Source organism: Acanthochromis polyacanthus, chromosome 13, assembly GCF_021347895.1.
Source record: "Acanthochromis polyacanthus isolate Apoly-LR-REF ecotype Palm Island chromosome 13, KAUST_Apoly_ChrSc, whole genome shotgun sequence".
Classification (NCBI taxonomy): domain Eukaryota; kingdom Metazoa; phylum Chordata; class Actinopteri; family Pomacentridae; genus Acanthochromis; species Acanthochromis polyacanthus.
Genome location: NC_067125.1, coordinates 29,307,935 through 29,330,333, shown reverse-complemented (window position 1 = coordinate 29,330,333; position 22,399 = coordinate 29,307,935). Strand labels below are relative to the sequence as shown.

Here is a 22,399-nt window from a genome sequence, read left to right as displayed (position 1 = left end):
CTCTGCCTCCCTGAATTGACGAGGAAATGCACGGAGGCAGAACATTTCACTAACTCTGGCTGGATGGAGCGGAAATAGAAGACTGGAAATTTGGACCACAAATGCACAGGGGATCCCATCTACGTGGCTCATGACTCCCAGAAACTGGTGGAGGAGGGAAGGAGGAGTGTTGTTGGCCACCAACTAACTGAACTTGATGGAAAGGAGTGAAATACTGTCTTTCTGCTCCTGGGACCAGAAACACAAGCAAAACTATTATATGTACAATGAAAAAAAGATTGTGCCATGACTCAAGAAAGCTTTAAGCATGCAGTATATCTGTGTAAGTCCTCATTCATCCAGGTCATGGTTATCCAAAATTGTTTAAATCAAGCATGCAAAATCCTGCATTTCTTGACCTAGTATCTTTTGATCCAGACTCTCCTTTACAGCAATGTGTTTTTCTTCCATGCCCTCAGTTGTAATTCAGGCTTTCTTTCTGTTGAACATTTTATTATCCAAGCTGAGATAACCATCATCACTCAGCCTATTATATCAGTCGAGACAAAACTTGTTCCAAAACCACAAGTGCCATTAAACATTACATTTACAGAGGAGAGTCAGGCGAAAATTTAAAGGCATTATGACTTTACCGGATGAGGCTGCGCAGCTCATTGTTGGTTTCGGAAAGTAAACCCATAACTTTTAAAAACTGACAATCTGATCCCAACACCCGCTTCATGCTGTGATTGTCCGAGAGAAGGTGAAAGACAATGGTGGCATTGAACTCTTCTTTATGGCTCTCTTTCTCACTTGTTATCCAACTATTTGTGGCACATTTGATGTGTACATCCCAATCCAACAATATGACTGCCTTCCTGGAGAGATTAGCTGAAAATTATCTCCTTTGCATCACACACCTCCTTCTCACTCCCTGTTGTCTACTCATGTCATGGTCTGAAAAGCTCTGGGAGACTCTAAAGCAGGTCCAAGCAGCAAATAGTTGACACAAACTATCCAACGTCAGAAAGATCCAGAGGGAGAGTGTTTCCAAATGCTCTCCAACCACACAAAATACAGTTCGATCACAACATAAGTCTTCTGTATTCATGCTGTAACCATGAGGTACTGGCATGAATTATTTTTTCTTTTACCTTTACCATATTGCCATACTGCAATGAGTGGAAAAAGTTGCATTCCCACACTGAGAAATGTGTTGCCAAAGCAAACAAATGCTGAAATGTTGCAAGTAGTAGAGACCACAGCTAAAATGAGTTTCAAAGCAAATGCTCCAAAGGGACACTAAAATATGATGGACACGCCTTGACATGTTTGGATGTGGCTGTTGTTGCTATGGTTTGTGACTAATAAAGACACAATATGTCAGTAATGTTGGAAAAGGAGCTAAAAAGGAAAAAAAAATCATTCAACTGCATGATTCGTATAGTACTGCATATATTTGAAATTGAATATTTGATAGTGTTTTCTCACTTTCCGGTATTTAGCATTTTGTTTTTCTTTCATTTGCTTGCTTGCTGAGCTCTTAGGACCACTGTACAGACGTGTGCACGGTCTGCTGGTTATGCCATTCAATCTGCACTTGCCCCATAATATTAAATATTCTCTTAGGTGTCAGTCAAGCCAAGACCATACAGGTAGATATCCAGTAAAAATAAAGTGTGTTTTGACACCATAGTTCAATATACGGTATGTGTGCGATAAAAGAGGATTGTTCTCCAGAGGAAAGCAGAACGCGACATCCTAGACTTTCTAAACTCCTATTTAGACAAGTGACCACATTGTTCTTGGAAGCACTAAAGTTACACTGAAAAACTCTTCCCAGCTGTTGAACTTGCTTCAAGGTTGAAAAGACAAAGAATATAGCCTAGTAGTACCAGGAGCGGCGATACTGTCATTTTATTTTGAAAATTCACCAATAGCTGATGTACAATGACTTATAGTAGAAGCTAAAAGATATCCGTTCTCTGCTTCTTTTAAATTGCAGCAAAGTCCTGAGGAGTTAAAATCCTCATTGTGTCAAGCAAACAGTCCTGCAAGCCAGGGCACATGATAAGTAAGGAATCTGACATTATTTGGGTTGGCCCAGGTAATAAAAGGTATTGAACCTGAAAGTGATGAAGTGAATATTGTATCCTCAGGTGTCCTTGCATCAGTACACAGGGTCTATCAGCTGTCAGGTTATAATTCAATACAAGTCAACAGGTCAAATGTCCAGCTGCATATAGCGCATTCAGTAGAAATGCTTGAATGGTAGGACAAAAATAAAAACCAAACTGATGGTCTGTCAGTGATGTCTTTGTATTGGCGCTGTGAAAACTAACAGAATAAACCACATACTGTTTTTTAGAGCTTTTATGGTCAGGGGACTTTTTCTATTTTCCATAAAAACTGAAGATTACAAAATCTTTTCTATCCACCTGCTTGTGTTATACAAACTGTCTGGGAAGTTGTTGAGTGTTGTTGATCCCTCTTGTGCTATGGGCCAGCCATGGGATTTGGGAACATGAGACTGCAGCTGCCGGTGGTAAAACTGTCTGTAATATATTTTTTTCAATAATGCTAAATTGTGGTTCAACATTGATATAATGTATTAATGTCAGACTCACAGTGACAACTTCAAAAGGCATTTATGACAGAGGAGCCTTGAGTTGGAGAGCACAGTTTGGGAAAAAGATAAGATGGGGAAAAAAGAATCATCTGTGGATAAAAGGCTGACTTTGAGGGGGAAAATATGCCTGTAAAACTATTTTCTTTGAATTGTACAAACAGGCCTGTCCATATGCACATTCAACTTACATTTCCATGGAAATATTAGGGGTAGAGCAGGGAGCTGGTAATGTATGAAAATACTTTTGTACCTGCATGTTGTGTATGAATATAAACTACTGCATCATCAGTGCAATGGTTGCAAGTGTTATTAGCTCCTCTACCACAAACACAAACCTATATATTATTCACAAATTATGTACTGCACACGTGCATCTCAGAAAATGGAGAACAGTAAGTCTGAAATACAGTAGTTCTTTCAATGAAAAAAGTTAAAACAACAAACACAATAAATCACACCCATGATATTACACAAGGTATGATGAAACAGAAAAGAACATAAAATTGCACAAAATAAATGTGCACAAAATATGAGCAGCATAAACCCCAGCTATCACCACAGTAGAAGCAATCATGTCACATAAGCATTCACAGCTTGGCAGCATCAGACTGATATAGTGTTATATAATACTCCAGCAGCGACAACTTTGAACCGCTGCCCACATTTCATATTTTGTCAAGCAGCCACAGGTGCAATTCTTACATGATTGAAGCAGAGCTTTAATCCAGCACCGCAAAGGCCTGAAGAGTAACTTGTTCTTGAACTATTGTTCAGTGAGTTATTGCTTCCATGTGGCAACCGTCCACTGAATTTCCCATTTGTTGCAGATGTCACCCAGTCCTCACTGGATGTTTGAGTAATATTGGTTTAAGCAACTATGAATAGCCTATTTTGTGTTTTTGTGCTGTGTCATATTTATTTCAAAAAACATATAATTTAACCCGCAGGTGCTTTTTTTTTTTTTTTTCCACTTTATGCAACTGTCTACACTGGAGCCAAATCTCATTTTGAACCTGCGTGGAGAAATTTAAAACATGACATATTTCTAACTGGAGAAGAATACTGAATAAATCTAAGGACATATGTGTTTTCATTTAGTCGATACAGATCTATTTAGTGCAACAAATGTGGGTGTAATAAACCACGTGCAGCATTTGTTTATTATAAGGCCCAGGAGTCTGTTTTTTTTCTGTAATATTTGCTCATTATTCTTGTGTCTGACCATTTAAAATAGATTTGAATAACGAGTCAATTGTTTCCCTCAAGTCGTCAGTGCAAAGCTAGGCTAGCATTTAAAGGTATATTTAAAAGCCTTTCTGTTTGTATTACCATGGGATTTTAGCATAGTTTTAATTAATTTGATGAAATAGGCTTTTGCTTATATAAGATTTGTCAATTTCTTTACAAAAAATCTGCAGCTTTGGTAAACAGCATGCATTGCTATTAGATTTTCAAATACCCTTTGTAAATGAATATACCTTTTATCTCCATGATAGAACTGCCTCATAAGGGTAAGAGAAGAAGAGTCATGACTATGAATCAGGCTTGCTCATTACATGCATGAAGAAGAGTCTGATGGTGGAGGGGTCTCAGGTTTGAGCTATGTGTCGTGGGTTAAATCTGGAACCAATGGGTCATCATCAGACAGTGGTCCAGACCCTCTGGCTAAACTGAGACTGTCTCACTCTCAGCATGAACGTGGACTATTTTTTCAGTGAAGGACTTTTTAAGTTTATTATTCTCCTGTCTTTTTGTGAGTAGCATAAAGGGACTACAAATAGCATTTCATGATGCAACCATGTGCTGTAGAATGATAAATAAATTACCCTTGTACCTTAAAAATCAGTGCATTCAAATAGCAGGTAAATTTTGCCTACTGGTAGTTTTAGGTACAGAGTGATCCCTGCCAGTTGTAAGGTCATTGTTTTCTCCCAGGTAACCAAATCCTTTCAGTTGCTTTCTGGCAGTGTTTTGGTTTGTCAGACTCATAGAGGAAATTCAAAAACTGGTGTTGTACACCAACCAAAAAGCAGGAGTAAAATATCCCAATTAGTTTGACTGAAGGGAGAGTCAAGATATTGTGGAACACCTGCAGCTCCACTGCTCAGTGGCTGAATGGAGGTTGATGAAACATTTGTAGATCCCAGTAGATCCCAGAAAGAAAGTATGCTGGCCTTGTCGTGGTGGAAAAAAAAGTTTTCGGATACCCCATGCATTTACATGTATATTGCATTAAGAATGACTCTTTGTGCACTCTTCAAGTGCAACTTCTTTTAGTACTATCACAGCCATAACAATAAACAAATCCCCCCCCCCCCCAAAAAAAAAAAAGTAATTTAAAATTAGAAATCGATTGGTTCCATAAAAACAAGAAATTTTGAGTATTGAGCCATTTTGGTAGAATTTAGTTTTGTCAGTTTTTCTTGTAAACTATTAACAAAAAATATATCATTCTGTATTTGCTTGTGTCTGTCTAATGCAGTCACACCTTCTGAAACACAAAACCATTTTTCTACAAATAATTCAGGATAATATTTGAGATTGTGTTCAATTTTAAGGGTGTCTGAAAACTTTTTTCCACCACTGTATGCGTAAAAGTCTGTCATGTCATTTGTCGAACCATAAAAGGTCACATTTCAGTCATACTATTGGCAGCAGAGGCAACACAGCATTGCCATCTCCCTGTAAGTTTTCCATCCTTTATCTATACACCACTTTATTCTCATTAGGGTTGTGGAGGGGCTGGAGCTTATCCCAACCAACTTGAGGCAAACACAGGGGACACCCTGGACAGGTTGCCAGTCTATCACAGGGCCACACATAAACACAGACATCCAAGCACACTCACATTCACATCTACAGACAATTTAGAAACGATAATTAACCTCAGCATGTATTTGGAATGTGGGAGGAAACCAGAGAACCCAGTGAGAACTTATGCTGCATGGGGAGAAGATGAAAAACTCCACGAATGATCCCTTGATCTTCTAGTTATGAGATAACAGTGTAACAACCTAGCCCCACCCTTTAAATTGAAAAACCAATTCAAGCTTTTGCTGATTTGCACGATAATAGCAGTAACACTCACTACAACTTTTGTTTCTGGGTAGCTGATGATTACAAAGTCTATATTTACTCATTTTTAGCTTCAGTTTTGGTCCCTGCCAACTGCTGAGATACATTTCTGGTCCCATATCAAACAAATTGTTAAAAATTGTTAAAAGGTGGCTAAGTAGCTCAATAGGTTGAGCAGGTGACCCACCAGCAGAGGTTATAGTCCCCAATGCAGCAGCCTGGGTTTATTTCCAGTTCACAGCCCTTTGCTGCAGGTCTTCCCACTATTTTTCCTGTCTGCCTCTCTACTAACCTGTCTAATAAGATCATAAAAGTAACTCTAAAACCTTTTTTTTTAATATTTTTTTGCGCCTTTGCCCCTAAATGCTCTGCTCAGACTACCTGTGTTAGACTATTATTAGGTGATGAGCAATTAGTGTTCAGTAGATTTTAAGAGCTGCCTGGTGCAGCTGAAAAGTGGACTATGAGAGAGGTGAGAGTGAACTAAAATGATAAAACTGCAGGCTGGACAGCAATAACAAATTAAGTTTGGATCTTCACAATTGGAGAAGGAGTCTCAATCCATCAACAAGAGAGACCCCATTTGACATTTAAATCAGGACATTAACTGATGGGTGCTTATTACAGCATCTGTGTGAAATATGTCCTTTTAAAATGCATTCATCTAGTGTTGACGAATGAAATAATCTTCCTGTCACGCATCTTTTGAGCAGCCCAAACATTATGAAATGTCTTGGCATTCATCAACATACAGAAATAAGGCTGGATGCGTCTCGGATAACTGGCTTCATTTTTGTTGACAATGATGCCTTTGTGTACACATTCAATAAAAATTAACAGAAAGAGCTAATCAAACACATTTGTGACTGGAAGTACATAAAAGCATATTTATGCAGCACATACAGAGAAATATTTTTACCCATGTAGCAGTAGAGTAAATAAAACTCTTGGCAAAAATATTTAATAAATTGTCTGTTTTGAACATAGAGAAGATCATTTATTAGGCTCCATTTATGTCGCTCTGGCAATTATTCCTGGCATTCTGTCAGAGCAGGACTGATTATGTAACTTTTGAATCTGTTTCTCTTCATGACGCATTCAACAAAGATGGAAAAATTAAGTCACTGCACTCTACAGACTTTTATCAACTATATAAAATGGTGAATGACCTTGATTACTATTAGGGGTAACTGTGTTGTCAATAAAAAGCTCATGTGATAGCAGACCTGATAACAGCTCTGCAAACATTCAGATGTGCATCATTTACTTCTCAGGACAGCAAAGTTGACAGTTTGTGGAACTGGTGAAGTTTGATGAGGGACAATAAGCTTGTAAATATATTTCTTTGAACTCAGCAACTCTTTTGGTCACAAAAGACATCTGTTGAAATGCAATGTATTTGGATGTCTCGTGGAAAGGCAATATATCAGAGTGGATCTAAAAGAGTGGAAATGGGAGTAGAACCACAGGCTGGAAAGTGAGTTTTTGAAATGTAAAGCTTTTGGTATCTGATGCCAGTTTCACAAAACCAGTTAATCATTTTGAGGTTATCATGAGATCTGTGTTAAGCATAATACTAATAGGACAAAGCTGCTTATTTGGCTCAGTCAATACAGAATTTTTCAACTCAGCTATGTGTAGACTCACATCTGATAACAAATAGCCAACAGAAAAGCTCTGGTCCTAAAATTAGCCCAAAGCAAAGCCAAAGTTCTTGATTCATGAGACATACTTGACTAAGTAAACACTGAGATCTTTGCGTTGATACGCCACAGTCAAATAGATTATTGGCTCAAACCCCTGGAAATACATCCTCTATCATTTGGTGTTACAGAGCAGTAAAAACAGTGTTTTATTCATATAAACACTACAGTATATGTAGCATTTCAGGCTCAAAAATCTCTTCAGAAATTCATGCAACTTGCTTTGGTTTTGAAGTACCAAGTGTTCACCTGTATTCACCTTTGCCATGTGGATAAGTAAAGCTATTTTTTTCTTCCTTTTTTTTTTTTTTTGCCAAGCCTATACATGATGGCATTACAGTTAAAAATCAACAGAGCATAAGCAGACAGACTCTGTGCCAGAAACATGTCAGCATTTTGGAGTCAATGCTGCATCCACACAATGAGTCACTTTCATACAGCTGCATTCATGGCAATACACGCGTTACTGGACGGGAGTGTTCTTCTGGTATGCGTTTATGATTGATGTGGGCCAATTAAAAACAGATGATGTCTTCCTTGAATCCATATTTGCAGGTCAGATAAGCTATCCTACATTGTACTATTCATTACAATTTTACTTATTGCAAATGTAACATTTCTGCATTTTGGAGTTTGATGGGATACTGAAATCAGTACTTTGAGGTCAGCTAAGTTGAATATAACAACATTAGCAGTTAAAACCTTTTTGCAAGTGAACATTTTAAATTCTGACCTGCAATGAACTTAAACTGTTACAATACTGACAGAGAAGCAAAGCTGGAGTTCTCTTTTTTTCTTTTATTTATAAGAACAACACACATAATTCAACATTTCTGTAAATGTGCCAGTTGGCTAATTTCCAATCGCATTTTTTTTTTTTTTTGGCTAAATGTTGCAAGACCCATGAAAATGTGGTTCACCCCATTTCTATTCCTAATGAGCTGTCGGGTATTTAAAGGTTTAGTAAACATTCTTTAATGTTCTGTCTGGCCTTTACTCTGTCTGAAACAAACTCACACGTTAATTATCTAGCAGAAATAATGTGTTCAGTACTAAGGCTGCAGCTGGATGCACCTCCAAGAGGCCGATTTATTTCAAACATACGTAATTCACATTATTTGGGCTTGTCCACTAAATTGTGAACAGCAAAAACCTGAGAGATAACTGAAAGCTTATTGAACATAAAGACGCTGTGCATGAATTTGCAGCCTGCATGGCTTCACTTATGGGTCAGAAGACAGCTGCCGCTTGGTGATGAATGCTGGAAATTGTCACGCCAAGTCAAGTGAAATTTGAGTCTGTTGTTGGTGATATCAACAGTCTCATAAATGCCTTCATAACTGATTGTTAGATCACTGTAGAGAAGAGCATGGAAAATCCCAAACCAAATGGAAAAGCAATAAGATCCTACAGCAGATGTTTTCTGAATTCTCAGAAAATGTTGTAAATGTATAAAATATTGCCTATGTGCATCTAACTGCAGAATGTATTCAGTCTCTTAAGATTTGCATGTTACTGCAGAAGTTGATTTAAATAGTTACTTAATCTCTGCTGGTGCACTTTGCTTAACAGCAACTGAAACAGTCTGAACATTTAATAGGCCCACAGGGATTTTAGCAAAGGGTAGCATATTTAAAAAACAAAAAAAGAAAGAAAGAAACACAAAGAATAAATGATTTATTTCTGTGCCTTAATTCCCAGCAAACCTCCAGCATTATAAACTGACAACTTAAAATGAGTATCTTCATAATGCCAAACAGCATGCAGCTGAGAATTTTTCACTGTGTAGTGAATAACAACATGGCCTTAATTATACATGATAAAAAATGTAATCTCTTTGGAAAGAACACAAAGTTATCTCACATCGAATGGAGGTCTGGTACCTCTTTTTTCTTCATCACCGTGAAAGATGCAGTTAGACAGTATTGGACATGTGAGTTAAACTTTAGATAAATGCAGACTTGCATATGCTGACAAGACACCAAATTCAGCATCATATATCCTGCATACTGTCATGTCAAATATTCAGTAATGTAGCCTGTCAGCTCTACATTCTGTGATCATAGATGTGCAAACCTCACTGGAGTGTTTTGACAGTATATTACTGTCAAAACAAACAGTACAGATATGAACATGTTTATGCCATAAGGTGCAGGATCACATCTGTTTTTTGTTTTTTTTCCATACACAGCTGCACAGTGACTGGACTTTTTCTATAACAAATACTAAAATAATATTTTTCTTCTTCCTTAATTGGCAGAGGAGTTATTTTGATTTTTCACAAACCACTGAGTGGATTAGCAAACAGAATGCTACACTTAAGATGGCATTTAAAGTATTATTGAACCAATCATCATGTAAATGGCAGCGCTCATAATTAGTTGGTTGACTTCACCACATCAGGTGAACCAGCTGTCAGGCTCAGTAAAGCTTATTGTAGAGTCCTGTGAAAAACAGTTGACTAGATAAATTGTTATTACATCTTGCTGTCTTCATGTTTTGTATGTTGCAAGAGTCTTGCTTTGTATCTTGGCAGTTACTCTGGTTTTTAACCACTTTAGTCTGTCCAAGAAGCCATAAACTGCCTTGAAGAATTTTGCACTTGGGCCAAATAACAGAAGCTGGGCTTCACTGAAATGTCTGCACACGACAGCTCACATAAGGTCCCTGTAACCTCGGGGTAAACATTTTAACTGGTGGTATTGTTACAAGCACAAGCTTACAATTGATTTACACATTCTTGACATATAGTAATGCATTTAATGTTGTTTGATTTAGTAATAACCTTTGGAAATGAATAATTATTACTGTTGCTGAAGTAAGAATAAATGGCTTTTTTTCTTTAAATATTAGAAATTATTTGTATTTTTATGCAAGTTTCACATTGTATCTGAGGGTTACATTCTCATCTAGAAAAAAGGAAAGAGAAAACTGCTTTTGAACCCAGACTGATGTAGCTTTTGAATTTCTTCCTCTTGAACATTTCCAGAAGAGGCTGCCAAGCTGCCTCCTGAACATACAGATGAATGACAAGGCAACTGAAAATGAAGACTCAGAAACCTTAGGGATTCATTTAAAAACTTTGTACTTGGAAATACAAAGTGCACACTTAGATGCAGATTTAGATTCGCCATTTGATATTTTAGACTACCTTTTATGAAGCAGTGTTTACCACTTAAGAATGTTGTGAGGACGTAGAGATGACGCCAAAACAAAATCTCTTCAGATATCCTTTTCAAACTCGCATGTTTTTTCTCAACAGAAGCACTTTATTGAAACATGTTTGGAAAATAGAAAACTACCTGCATTTGGTTTCATCATTCCAAATGATACAAGCAAAGACGAAATTTTAAGAAAACCTTAAACAACTTACAGCCAGAAAAGTCAAAATAATACAACAGTCAGAAAACACATACTTTTTACTCTTTATCATGCTGAGATTTAGAAATCTCTCCAAACAGCTTGTAAAATCTCTTTGCTTTAAACCTTCACATCTAGCAAAGGCATAGAGATGTTTAAAATCGAAAAGGTTTTATTGCTATTCTAATGGCTTGGATTTAGATGGTTTTATTGCTACCCTGACATGCTGTGTATTTAAAGTCATGCCAAAACGTTCATTTAAGCTGTTTACATATTCTGCACCAGAAGACTCAATATACAGTATGCACATTCAAAGCACCATTAAACTGTTTATGAGCATAGTTTTATTTTTGTCAGTTATACCTATTACAGTATATCTGAACTCACTGACATTTTAGGTATATTCCCTGTGTTCAAACACCTGTTTTAACCTCGGGGTTTGGTGTCTCTCTCTGCCTTTATAAGGGAGATATTGTCATCCATCCATGCTCAGTTTTTTTGTCTTATCCTCTTGCCGCCACCTGGCAAAAAAGAGGTAGAACAAAAAATACACGTCAGTCATATGGAAAGGATTACAGTCTAAACGTAAAACATGTACTGTGTTGAGGTTTGGCGCCTATGCTTTGATCTCATCACTCCCCACATGGAAACACCAAGCCGAGCACAGCAAGGAGTGGGAGTGATGATGGTTCCCCCACTGGGGATCGTAAAGACACAGAGGTCACAGGTGGATGCTGGAGTGTAGGTAGGCCTCATGAAATGTCATATGAACAGCAGCTGCAGTGGCATTAGCACCAAGTTACAGCATAGCTTTAAGTGAGCATTGTGGTAGCAAGCATGACAGCAAATGAATTAGCAGCCCACAGCTGGCATAAAGGAACAGGCTGACATTTTGAGAAATATCTTCTTGCCAAGAGTTAGATGAGAAGACTGATACCATTCCTGTGTCTGCATGGAAAAGATGAAGCTACAGTGAACAGACTGGACTGGAAACCGAGGGAAACAGCTATGATGGTTGTGTCCAAAAGAAACAAAACCCACCTACCAATCGCTCCAAAGTTTATTAATTCTTGTTTGTTTAATCTGTACCAAATCTGTACTGTAAAAATAACACACAGTGGTTTTACAGGGAGTTGTGTGGAGGATTATTTCTTGGCCAGACTATTTGTAGATCCTTGCCATCACAGTAAGGTTGCCAGGCAACCACTGCAGCTCCAGGAAGTTACTAACCAAGAAATATTTCAGCACATGAGCCCAGTAAAAGACTTTGCCTGTTATTACAGAAACAAGATATAATGTGTAAATTTGTGAGCTCCAGAGGTGATAGTAGGCAGATTGTCATCTTTATAGACAAACCAATGTTTTTTCCTCTTTCTACATTTGGTGCTAGCTAACCTACTGGCTTTCACTTCATATTTACCATGCATACATGAGAGTGTGGCCAACCATCTCATTTAATTCTCAGTAAGACAGTGAGTAGAATAATTTCTCAAAAAGTCAAACTATTGCTTCAAGTACACATCCCATGACTGGAGGGGGTGTGTTGGACATATGATGAATCGAACGAGTATGCCATATTAAACACAGCAGCAGACTCAAACAGACATCCTAAACTCTTTCACACTGTGCCGCATTTATTACAAAAGCAGGATTGTAATTTAGGCTGGCTGATTTCTTTTTCCTCTTTTTTTTTTCTTCATTTTACCTGACACCCGTCGGGAAGGCGTTCCTCTATTGCCTTCTATAATGGCAAACAAACAAATAAGTCACACATTATTTATGAACTATTTTCCAAGTCACTCAGATGTAAAACATAATCAAACTCACTTTGGATGAATTTGGTAAGTCTTTCACTGTCCAAGTTTGCGTTCCCTTCAATGGTGGTATATTCTGAAAGGTCAGTTCCTGATAAAAAAGAAAACATGTTTAAAATCAAAGTGATGTAGTTCAGCCTTGTTCAAAAGAACAACAGTTATTCTAAAATTTGTGTTTTCAAATGTATATTAGTTCTACTGACCTTCCAGTGCGATGTTTCTGGTGCCAGTGCTGACTGAGTATTGAGGGCCTAGAAACAAAAGCATTTATGAGTTTTTGGGGAAGATAAGTGATATCTGACAAATTGATTCAAGTAAAACATGTTTATTTGTGACAGCACTGGGGACTGTGGTGATGGAGAGTTCACCTTCAATAACCCTGGTAACCTTGGTGACAGAAGGTTTGCGCTCAATGACCCTTGTAACCTTGGTGATGGAGGGCTCCCCTGGGATAACCCTGGTCACTTTGGTAACATCAGGAACTATAAAAGCAAAGAAAGTGTGTTTGACTACACTGAAATTACAGGCGCACTGCATTGTCCTTTGATGCTGAGAATTTCCCATCTGTATTCAAGTATTTTAACAAATGGACCTTTCACTGGATCAGAAATGTTGCTTTCACAAAAATGTGATTCACAATCATAGGATTTCTATATCTAATATGTAGTTGTTTGAGTTGTATAGGTTGCGTTATATTTAAATTAAGTTAATAAATATTTGAAATAGCAAAAGAGCAGGTTCAGATTACTTTGCTGACTGGTACTAAAATTATCCAGTGGATATGTTTTGAGTCAATTTTGTACATTCAATTGTTTTATTATCAGCTATAAACTGTCAGGCTTTACTGATCAGGAATCACATGATGATGATACTCTAATCATCATTACTGTACCTTCCTGGACGACACGAGTGATGATCCTCTCTAACAACAGGAGATATATAGCCGTTAATGACAGTGAAGAAAGCCTCTTAGAAGAAAAACAGCATTGCAAAGAACAAAATAAAAACATGAACAGAATGATAGCATAATATCAATACTCACTCATAAATGTAAGAGGGATTTCCTGATATCTGAATCCTGAAATGTACTGCAAAAATTTAAAAAAAAAAAAGTTACAGTAGATAATACATTACTAAAAATGGTGCTAAGTATGACAGTATACAGCATTTTAAAACCTAAATGCAGCATAAAATCTCTGTCAACCACAACCTTAATTCTTGGCACATATCATTTTCAAGCAGGTTCTTGTCCTACTTGTACTTTATGTTTAGTTATATAAAATTGATTTTGGCAGTCACGGAAGGAATATCTAACTGCATGCAGCAAACCAAACCCTACCCTTTAAAACCTTTCAGCTTTAATAACAAGAAGTCAATCTTTAACATGACACCTTGATTTGCATGTAAGAGATGAGCCTCCTCAATAGCATGAGGAGGTCCTGGCTTCCAACAGGGATATCTGGAAGAAAGTGTAGGGAGTTACCCACAGTTAGGCTTTTACAATGATTATAAAAACATTACATAAAATGCTTGTCTTGACAGATTCAAAAAAGGAAGAGAATACGGCAGCATTTAGTGGATGAAATGTTTACCTCCAGGATACAAAACTTGGTTGACAAAGTGAATGACTCCATTTGTGGCCATGGTATCAGATTGTGGGACTTCGACAGAATTCACTTTCATAGTATTGTTTGCCTGAGGTAGGAAAACAATTACAGAGTGGGAAAAAAAAACCATAAAATGAGGGACATGAATGAACGGGTATTCTAAAATATGAGGAATGAACTCTGTGTAAATGTCAGTAGCTTGCAGAATTTCAAAATTGTGTGTGTATATATATATTTGTGCATATGTATGCACTAAATACCTACAAACAGCACTTTGAGGTTGCTCCCCTGGAGAGACTTCAGAAGGTTTGTCACTCCAGCCTCCAAACCGCCACCAATGAAGATACCATTATTGATGTGATACAGAAGGATTGTTCTGAGAGCATTGATGTCACCTGAAATCCAGAATGTCAAACATATAAACATATCAGTTTCCTGAGTATGATTCTGAACCAGCAGCATATGTGTTTGAAGCATATTAAAAGAAGAAGGGAGTCTGGTAAACCTACTCTTCAACAAGTTCAAATCACTGCTGCTCAAACCAGCAAAAGCCTTATCGCTTGGGGCAAACAGAGTAAAGTCTCCCTCTTGTCGGAGAACGTCAGTCAAGCCAGCGGCTTCCATCAGAGACAAAAAGATCCTGAAGCACAGAGAAGAAAACAGCAACTTGGCTGTTATAGAAACCACTGAGGGCTGACATACTGCAGTAACAGCACTTTTTCATTCCCTTATGTACCATGTGGATTTAATGGAAAGACACAGAAAGATGTGGTCTGAGTATTATGCTGAACCACAGTCCATTTTCATTAACATGGCACTGTACTTACTTGAACCCTCCATTTTCAGTCAGAATCTCGAAAATAGTTTTTTCTGCAGGTTTCAACAGAGTCCTCATGAGATGAAGGGCCCCATTGCTTCCTTCTTTACTGCCTCTTATTAGGCAGGCATCCTCAATGCACACAGCCTGCAGATATAATACACAAGTTAAATGACAGCAATTTATGCAGTGCCTCAAAGATATAAAGATTGACGATTAAATAACAGGGGTAATGCATATAATGTGCGTTTAGTGGCATAACTCCACATAGACTGACGTACTGAGCGATAGATGAAGACCCGAAGAATTTTTCCTCCAATGGTTTCCAGCCGCTGGCCATTGTACAGTTGTCCCAGAACAATCTTATTCTTCAAGACATGGTTCTCCAGGACGATCTTTAGTAACCTCTGATCCATGGACATCACTTCATCTACAGGGGAAAGAAATCATTTTATATTTCTCAGTTAAAATTAAAAACAATGGCAGCAATACACATTTGCATCTAATGCACTGACTGTTGTAACAGAACTTGCATTATTATTGTTATTTTCATTGTCATAACAAGTCCCATAGAGATTCTCCAATGGCCCAATAATTCCCTAATTGCCCTGAAGCTTCATATATATATATATATATATATATATATATATATATATATATATATATATATATTATATTCATTCATTCACTTATGAGTCAGCATCCAAGGGGAATTAAAAGTATCTTTCTTTGTTCCAGACTACAACTGAGTATAGAGCAACTAGCATTCATATTTAGCCATCTACTGTGTGGAAAACAGACGAGTATGCATTATATAATGAGCAGTATGTGACTCACCAGTGAAGGCATCATTGAGGGGAGCCAGCAAAGTGTACTCAGCGTCTGCTCTCATTTCACTAGAAAGGCCCAGCTCGGACACCATGTCACCAAAGGTTGACTGGGAAGTTCCCAACAGTTCCATTACCTGCTTAGCTTAAAATGAACAAGATTTACCAATACCATTAAAATATGAATTAGGCTACAGAAAAACATATTTCTGGAATGATTCAATAGGAAAAAAGGAGATGGGAGTCTAACCTGAATCTGGCATGAGTACATCGTCAATAACATGGATAACACCATTGGTGGTGACAATGTCCTTTTTGCGCACCATTTTGATGCCGTTAACTGTTAAACTTTCACCATCACAGCCAATTTCAATGTTGTTGCCCTCAAGGGTTTCATAAGAGCTGCCAGTCATGATGGCCTCAGCGCACTGGACTGAGTCCAGGAGGTGGAAATTCAGAAGAGCTGAAATGAAACAAAGTTTGAAATGAATGCATTGTTTAGTTGAATGGCTTGATGTTAGTCTGAATGCATAGCAGCTCAGTTAAAGCATTGGCAGCTTTATGTTCCTTCTCATGTTAAACTGCAGCTGAGGAAATAATGTCCAGGAAACCTGCAGACCCTTTGGATCCCTGGGGTCCTTAAGTGAAAAGACTTGGAAAGCTCTGTTTAGCTTTGTGTGGAATGGTTCTGACCCCACATCAGAAGGCAAGCTATGAGCAAATAAAAAAAAAAAAGGTTGAGATATGTTGCCAATTAGATCAGCTTGCTCAATGGAGCAGCTGTTTCCTGCCTCAGTGTTTAAGAAAAGAAAAAACAAAACGCTAGTTAAAAAAACAACCACTTTGTTTTGTCAGATTTGCTTCAAGTCTGTATATTTTAAAACTTTATATAAAGGGCTTTTTAAGGCTTTATATATAATTCTTCAAAAACAAACAAAAAATGTCAACTTCTGTAGCTCTAAAAACTGAGAAAAAAAAACTATCAAACAATGTGTAGCATTGTTCAACTGTCCACAAACAGTTTAAAGCATAGCTTGAAATTGAAGATTTTCTTTTTAACTGTACATTAGAACTTTTTCATTTAATGCTAAACGTGTGCAAGTCCTTTATTCACTGGGGCTTCATATGTTTTTAATTGGAAGAATCTAAACATGTGAGGGTGAAAAAATTTTTTATGTAACATTTGATGCAGCAAACATGGTGCCAAATATAAATATGGCCCTGTTACAGTTAGTTTAAGTCTTCCTTTCAGAGTAAGTCCTTCACGTATAGTTGGATCTACCTTTGAGAACCTCTTTGTCGCTCATAACTCGCTCCAAGACATCACTGCCGAGCTTGTCAAAGGCATTGTTGGTTGGGGCAAAGAGAGTGTAATGTCCTGGCTGACCCAGTTTTTCCAACAGCTCAGCAGTGGTAAATAGATCCTAGAAGATGATATCACCAGCATGATTATATAGTACAGTAGAAACATGTGCAGGAGGTAGATATAAAAACTGCTAATTCTAACTGCTAATTAAAAATAACTTAATCTTAAATATTTAGTAGTATTTTGGCACATTGGTACATTTACTGTTTTGGTTAGGAATGCCCACAATGCAAGTTAAGAGAAAAACCAAAGAAACGTGATTCGTTTTCTTTGCCCTGCTATTTGTCTAACACAGACACAATAAACCCTTTACCAAAACTGTGATGCAAATTGCTGTTAATCACTGCAGTGTGTGCAAGTTCTGAGGTCTATCGTTTGGTCTACCACTGTGTGTACTCACATTCAGAGTTGTAAAGTCATCATCGACTTCAAGGGTATCTCTGATGGAGTTTCCAACGGCACTGATGACGCGGTCAATGACATGCACAACTCCATTGGTGGCAACTTGGTTTCCATAGATAATCCTGGCACAGTTCACAGTCACCACCTACACAAAACATAAGATTCAATATCACACACCTGACAAGTGGTTTTAGTACTAAAAGGTGACTCGTTTAACAATACTCACCCCATTGGAATAATGATTAATATGGAGAGCAAGGTCATTGTACATGGAAGTGATTTTCAGTCCATTCTTTAAATCTTTAGTCAAGTAGCGTTTGTTGGCCATGTGATAATGTAGAGCATTGTACAGCTCAATGTTGACATTGCTGACCAGTGCATTTCTCATATCCTGTTAGATGACAAAAACGAACTGTTAAGTCATCACAGCCGGAGAGGTTCAAAGCTTTCTGTTTTGTCCTGACTCACATCATCCAAAAGTTCCCAGGCCTCATTGCTAGGAGCGAAGAAAGTGTAGGATCCCGATCCCTCAATCTCAGGTCTTAGCTTAGAGATGTCAGAGTATCTTTGTGTTGAGGTGGCCTTGACTATACCCAAGCTGCCGTACACATTATCAATGGGGGCAACTAAAAAAGAAATGAGCACTATTAGATATCAGACAGTCCTTCTGAAAATAGAAACAAGAAATCTTTGAAACATTTGTGGCTTGAAAAGAAAGACAATGTGTCAACAATATGTCATGGCATCCTCTTTTAGTTTATTTGGTCTGCTTTCAAATATAGCACACAACTGTTCTACAGGTGGATAATATGGCCTCATCTAACCTTTATACAATGATAAGATTGTAGCACAGACCGTACCTGCAGGGCAACCACGCATGCCCTCCATCTTCATGTACCCAGGGCAGCACTCATAAAGCACAGTCCTGCAGGCAAAGCATACATGTCATAAATGTTGGCATTGTTAATCCCTTGAAAAAATGTTTGCAATAATCTTTCAACAACAAATTTGGATTATTTTTTCTGGCTGCTATGTTTTGAGCTGAGTCATCATTCATGGATGTGTTTGGTGTTTTCAGTGTTTCCAGATGTTACTCATTATCTCCTGCATTACACAAACAGACCATGTGATCCAACAGCTTAAGCCAAAACCTAACGGAAAGGATGCCTTGAGGCTTATGCTACCATTACAGTAGTAAATTTATATAACAAAAACCTCCTCTTTGTAGCTAAACAATTAGTTTGGACTTTACTTGGCAATGGACTAACCACAAAAACATTATGATTTTGGCCTTGAAAAACTACAGTGTAATTAAAGATGAGTTTTAGGAAATTTTGGTCAACATAATAAACATGGTTTTTGATAGTCTGTATGGAAAAAGTTGAGTTAATCTGAAAAGCAACATTGTCACGGGAGTTTGTACAGTTCTTTAAATACAGAGAATCAGTATTATGATTTATGTTTCCAGAAATTAGACACAAATGAGAAATATTTATTTGCTAATAGACATTAGACAGCAGTGTCTTCTCTCCAAAGAGCCTGACACCATAGCCTGAGGAGAGCAGTAAAATTTGAAGTTTGGCTGCAAGATGAAAGCTTGGCTTGCATCAGCAGGTTTGATCATGTTGGAACTATAGAACTGTCTCCGTCTCTTGGAAAACTAGACATTTGGAGATGTACAGTTCACTTCAAATGACTAGCAGGTATGCAACAATAAAAAGACCCACAAGACAAAGAAGACCACAGATGTAGCTATTAGTTTTAAACAATACCATATGTGCCCAGACTTGGCTAGGGAGTTCATTGGAGTGAATACATGATTTTTATGGTTAGAAAACAGGAGAGCTGCTTCTTTTCCCATTTAAGTCCAACATTATTTAATTAATCATTGCAAAAAGTAAAATAACCCTAAGTTCTTTCATTTTAGTAAACAGATTACTTACAGGAGTATTAGGTTGGTTGTGAATATGATGGTTCTAGATATTAAAAATCAGTTGAAGAAAAAAGGATGCAAATGAGCTGAAGTTTAGTAGCTCCTCTTCACGCTCAATTTCACTGTGAAATCTGTATTACAGGAAAGCATCATATGTGTGCAATCTGTAGTTCATACAGATATATGGTCAATTACAAACAAGATTCAGTTGCATCACAAACAAGAACAACTGTATCAGAGTAGTTAGAAATCACTGGTCACTGATGACTACAAATCAAGACTTTCAGACTGTCAAGAGATAAGACTTCACAAGCAGCGAGTTTTCTGCAGCACTTTGTTCTTTAATGCACTGCTGATGTTTCACACAGAGTACAGACTAAAGCTTCTGGGTCATGCTTAAATGAACCTCTATAACAGCTGTAGTTGAATCAAGGTTGAAAGGAGTTGTAGGGGCTGGGATGAGATCACACAAGCCCCGTTGGGGCTGAGTCAGCTTAGCCCTCATTACATTGCTTTCCCACACTGAGGGACTGTGTCTGGCCATGGAATTGGAAACTTCTGACTTGTCAGCATGCAAACGTACTGTTCCATTAAGAACCATGATAACTTTGTCATTCTGGGGTAGTCTTGAAGTTTGGTAGTACAAAGTTTTCTTGGAGACAGAACTGGTCTGGAAGACAAAATGTTGTCTCAGAGGGTGAAAACAAACACTGACTGGTTACATTAGCTAGACTGAGCTCTAATTGCCACAAACTGAAAAGCAAAATTTAAACCGCATCTTCTCAGACCAGCATGGTCAGCCAGTTAGTCTAAAGTATTTCATATGACCAAGATAGCAGTAGTGGCCTTTTAGTTTATGTTTCTTTACCTTTGTTGAAATTTTAGTTTTAGTTTCCACTAAAATGTTGTAGTCTTTGTCACTGGTAATCACTGTGAGACAAACTTATTGATGTCAATGCACATGTGTGCTTTATACAATTGTACTGCTATAAGCAACATTTATAGAAGATTAGCAAAATCATTACCTTAAAAGAGAACTGCTGAAAGTTATGACAAACAATTATTTCAAAAAACAGAAAGTGTTTATTGTTTGAAGACAGTTGAAAACATCTGGAAAGGTTGTGAAAGACAGGCTTGGGGGGAACATGAGCTGAAACACAGGTTTGATGAAGACAGTGAAAAACTTGCCTAATGCATTCAGAAAAAACTATAACACAAAGTTAAATTGGTCTGCTCATTTTCTCATTTTAAAATACATCTTAATTCAGACTAAAGCTCAGTTTATGTTAATTTAAGCAACTAATCTAAGTAAGCTTTAATGAGTAACAGGAATATTTCTGCACATAGTGAAGTTGTGCATTGAAGAAATATTTGTCTATGTTTTTTTTTCCACTGTTACAGTACTATCAAACTTGACTGAAATACACATTATGAAATACACAATGTTTCCAACATTACCACTTACCAAGTTCACTAAGCAGTAAGTATGAGCAGTGTAGTCATCAATAAGGCTATTTAAACTGCATACTAAGCATGACTTGGTCAAACACTGAGGGAAAACTCAGTATGAGTGCTGCATGCACTGCCATGTGTGAGGGAAAAGATTAAGGGAGACAGTAAAGTAGGCATAGCCTTGATCAATGTTTTAACTAAAAAGTGCTGAGAGAGCTGGAACAACTGAGCTGATTGAGCTGAGCACTTTTCCATTCATGAATACAGTCAAAATTTTGCAGCCACATCATATCCTGGAATCAGTGGTTCACCACTGTGGCATCCAACAATCACCAGGCTTCTTAAGTTATGAAAACCCTGACTTACAGTTTATAGGACCAAACGGACTGTCTTCAATACAAAGAGTTTAGGGCTGCTTCCTCAAGTGTGTTTTTCATTTTAAGCGGTAGACTAATTTAAAGCTAGATAACAGATGTCTATCTCTACGGAAACATCCAAGTTTCCATGAAACCCCTTGGAAAAGAAAGAGCAGAAGAAGAGGGTGCAGACAGTGAAGAGACATGCATAACTGATACTAAGGGTAAACTTTTCAGAGACTAAATTTGCCTTTAATGTCTGTAAATGGAGAAACAACTTGTCCCAGTGGATACAGAAACAACACTTACGCTTTATTTCCACAGATGGCCCCTTGGTACCAGTTGCGACAAGTGCTAAAGTACTTCTTCTTGGTCCCCATGACTTGCTGGAGTGCACAGACATTGGGTCTAATGATAATTGATAGTAAAAAAGGAGGGAAAACATTAATCAACAGGTAAAACCGGAATAAGAATCTATGAAACATTAAATAATTCTGCATGAAGCAGCCCTGCTGTGTAAGACATCACACCATCAAGTATGAATAATTTTTTGGCAAGTACGCCTGCTGCCTCTGAAACCAGACGGTCAGATATGAATAATGATATTCACCCTTGCTGTACATAAAAAGTATTTTGAGTTACAGCTGAACAGCTATTCCCTTACTGGTTTCTACATTTTCTGATTGAAGTTAGCTGTATTTTTTAACATGTCTTAATAAACAACTGATATTTGTGCAACAATTGGGACTACACTACAATATAGAAGATTTTGTCTAAAAATAACAAAGATACAGGTGGGCAAAACTTATAACTACTCATGCTCAAAGTTCATGCATGCACAATAAAATAAGAAATCACAAAAGTGAAAAAACTCTCCAAGAATAAAGTAATAAAACATATTGATAAGCTTACCCTTCTTTTCTTGCCCTGATGCGACTGTGGGCAACTATTTTGTCATAAGCTGAGGAGTCAGCATTGTCAAATGTAGAGAGTAGAAAGACAGCAAAGGTAGTTACAAAAAGGAGCTTCATCCTTGATTCCTTAGCTAGCTCTTCCAGACCCAGAGTAACAGGAGCAGA

At 37.6% G+C, this 22,399-nt stretch overlaps 1 protein-coding gene across 2 annotated transcripts; it reads right to left on the bottom strand.

The window, feature by feature from the left end:
• Positions 1 to 10,632: 10,632 nt before the first annotated feature.
• Positions 10,633 to 22,399, bottom strand: postnb (periostin, osteoblast specific factor b). 2 transcript variants are annotated; one of them, XM_022189181.2, is made up of 22 exons: positions 22,233 to 22,399; positions 21,630 to 21,728; positions 18,440 to 18,504; positions 18,048 to 18,205; positions 17,806 to 17,970; positions 17,578 to 17,724; positions 17,094 to 17,235; positions 16,062 to 16,274; positions 15,822 to 15,956; positions 15,266 to 15,414; positions 14,995 to 15,131; positions 14,677 to 14,807; positions 14,432 to 14,562; positions 14,153 to 14,255; positions 13,952 to 14,019; positions 13,603 to 13,648; positions 13,453 to 13,482; positions 12,929 to 13,042; positions 12,764 to 12,811; positions 12,574 to 12,651; positions 12,452 to 12,487; positions 10,633 to 11,267 (listed from the first exon to the last, which is right to left on the bottom strand). In XM_022189181.2, the coding sequence occupies exons 1-22, from the start codon at positions 22,349 to 22,351 to the stop codon at positions 11,236 to 11,238; spliced, it is 2,346 nt and encodes a 781-aa protein (XP_022044873.1). In that variant the 5' UTR covers positions 22,352 to 22,399; the 3' UTR covers positions 10,633 to 11,235. The 2 variants fall into 2 exon arrangements, with proteins under 2 accessions (XP_022044873.1, XP_022044874.1); XM_022189182.2 differs by lacking the exon at positions 12,452 to 12,487.

What these genes read in the sequence shown, in the direction of transcription:
- postnb (XM_022189181.2), bottom strand. Translation starts at nt 22,351, where the DNA reads ATGAAGCTCCTTTTTGTAACTACCTTTGCTGTCTTTCTACTCTCTACA. An exon ending in ATCAGGGCAAGAAAAGAAGG is followed by an intron (nt 21,729 to 22,232) that starts GTAAGCTTATCA and finishes AATTATCATTAG; the next exon opens with ACCCAATGTCTGTGCACTCC. An exon ending in ATGACTTTACAACTCTGAAT is followed by an intron (nt 17,236 to 17,577) that starts GTGAGTACACAC and finishes ATCATCTTCTAG; the next exon opens with GATCTATTTACCACTGCTGA.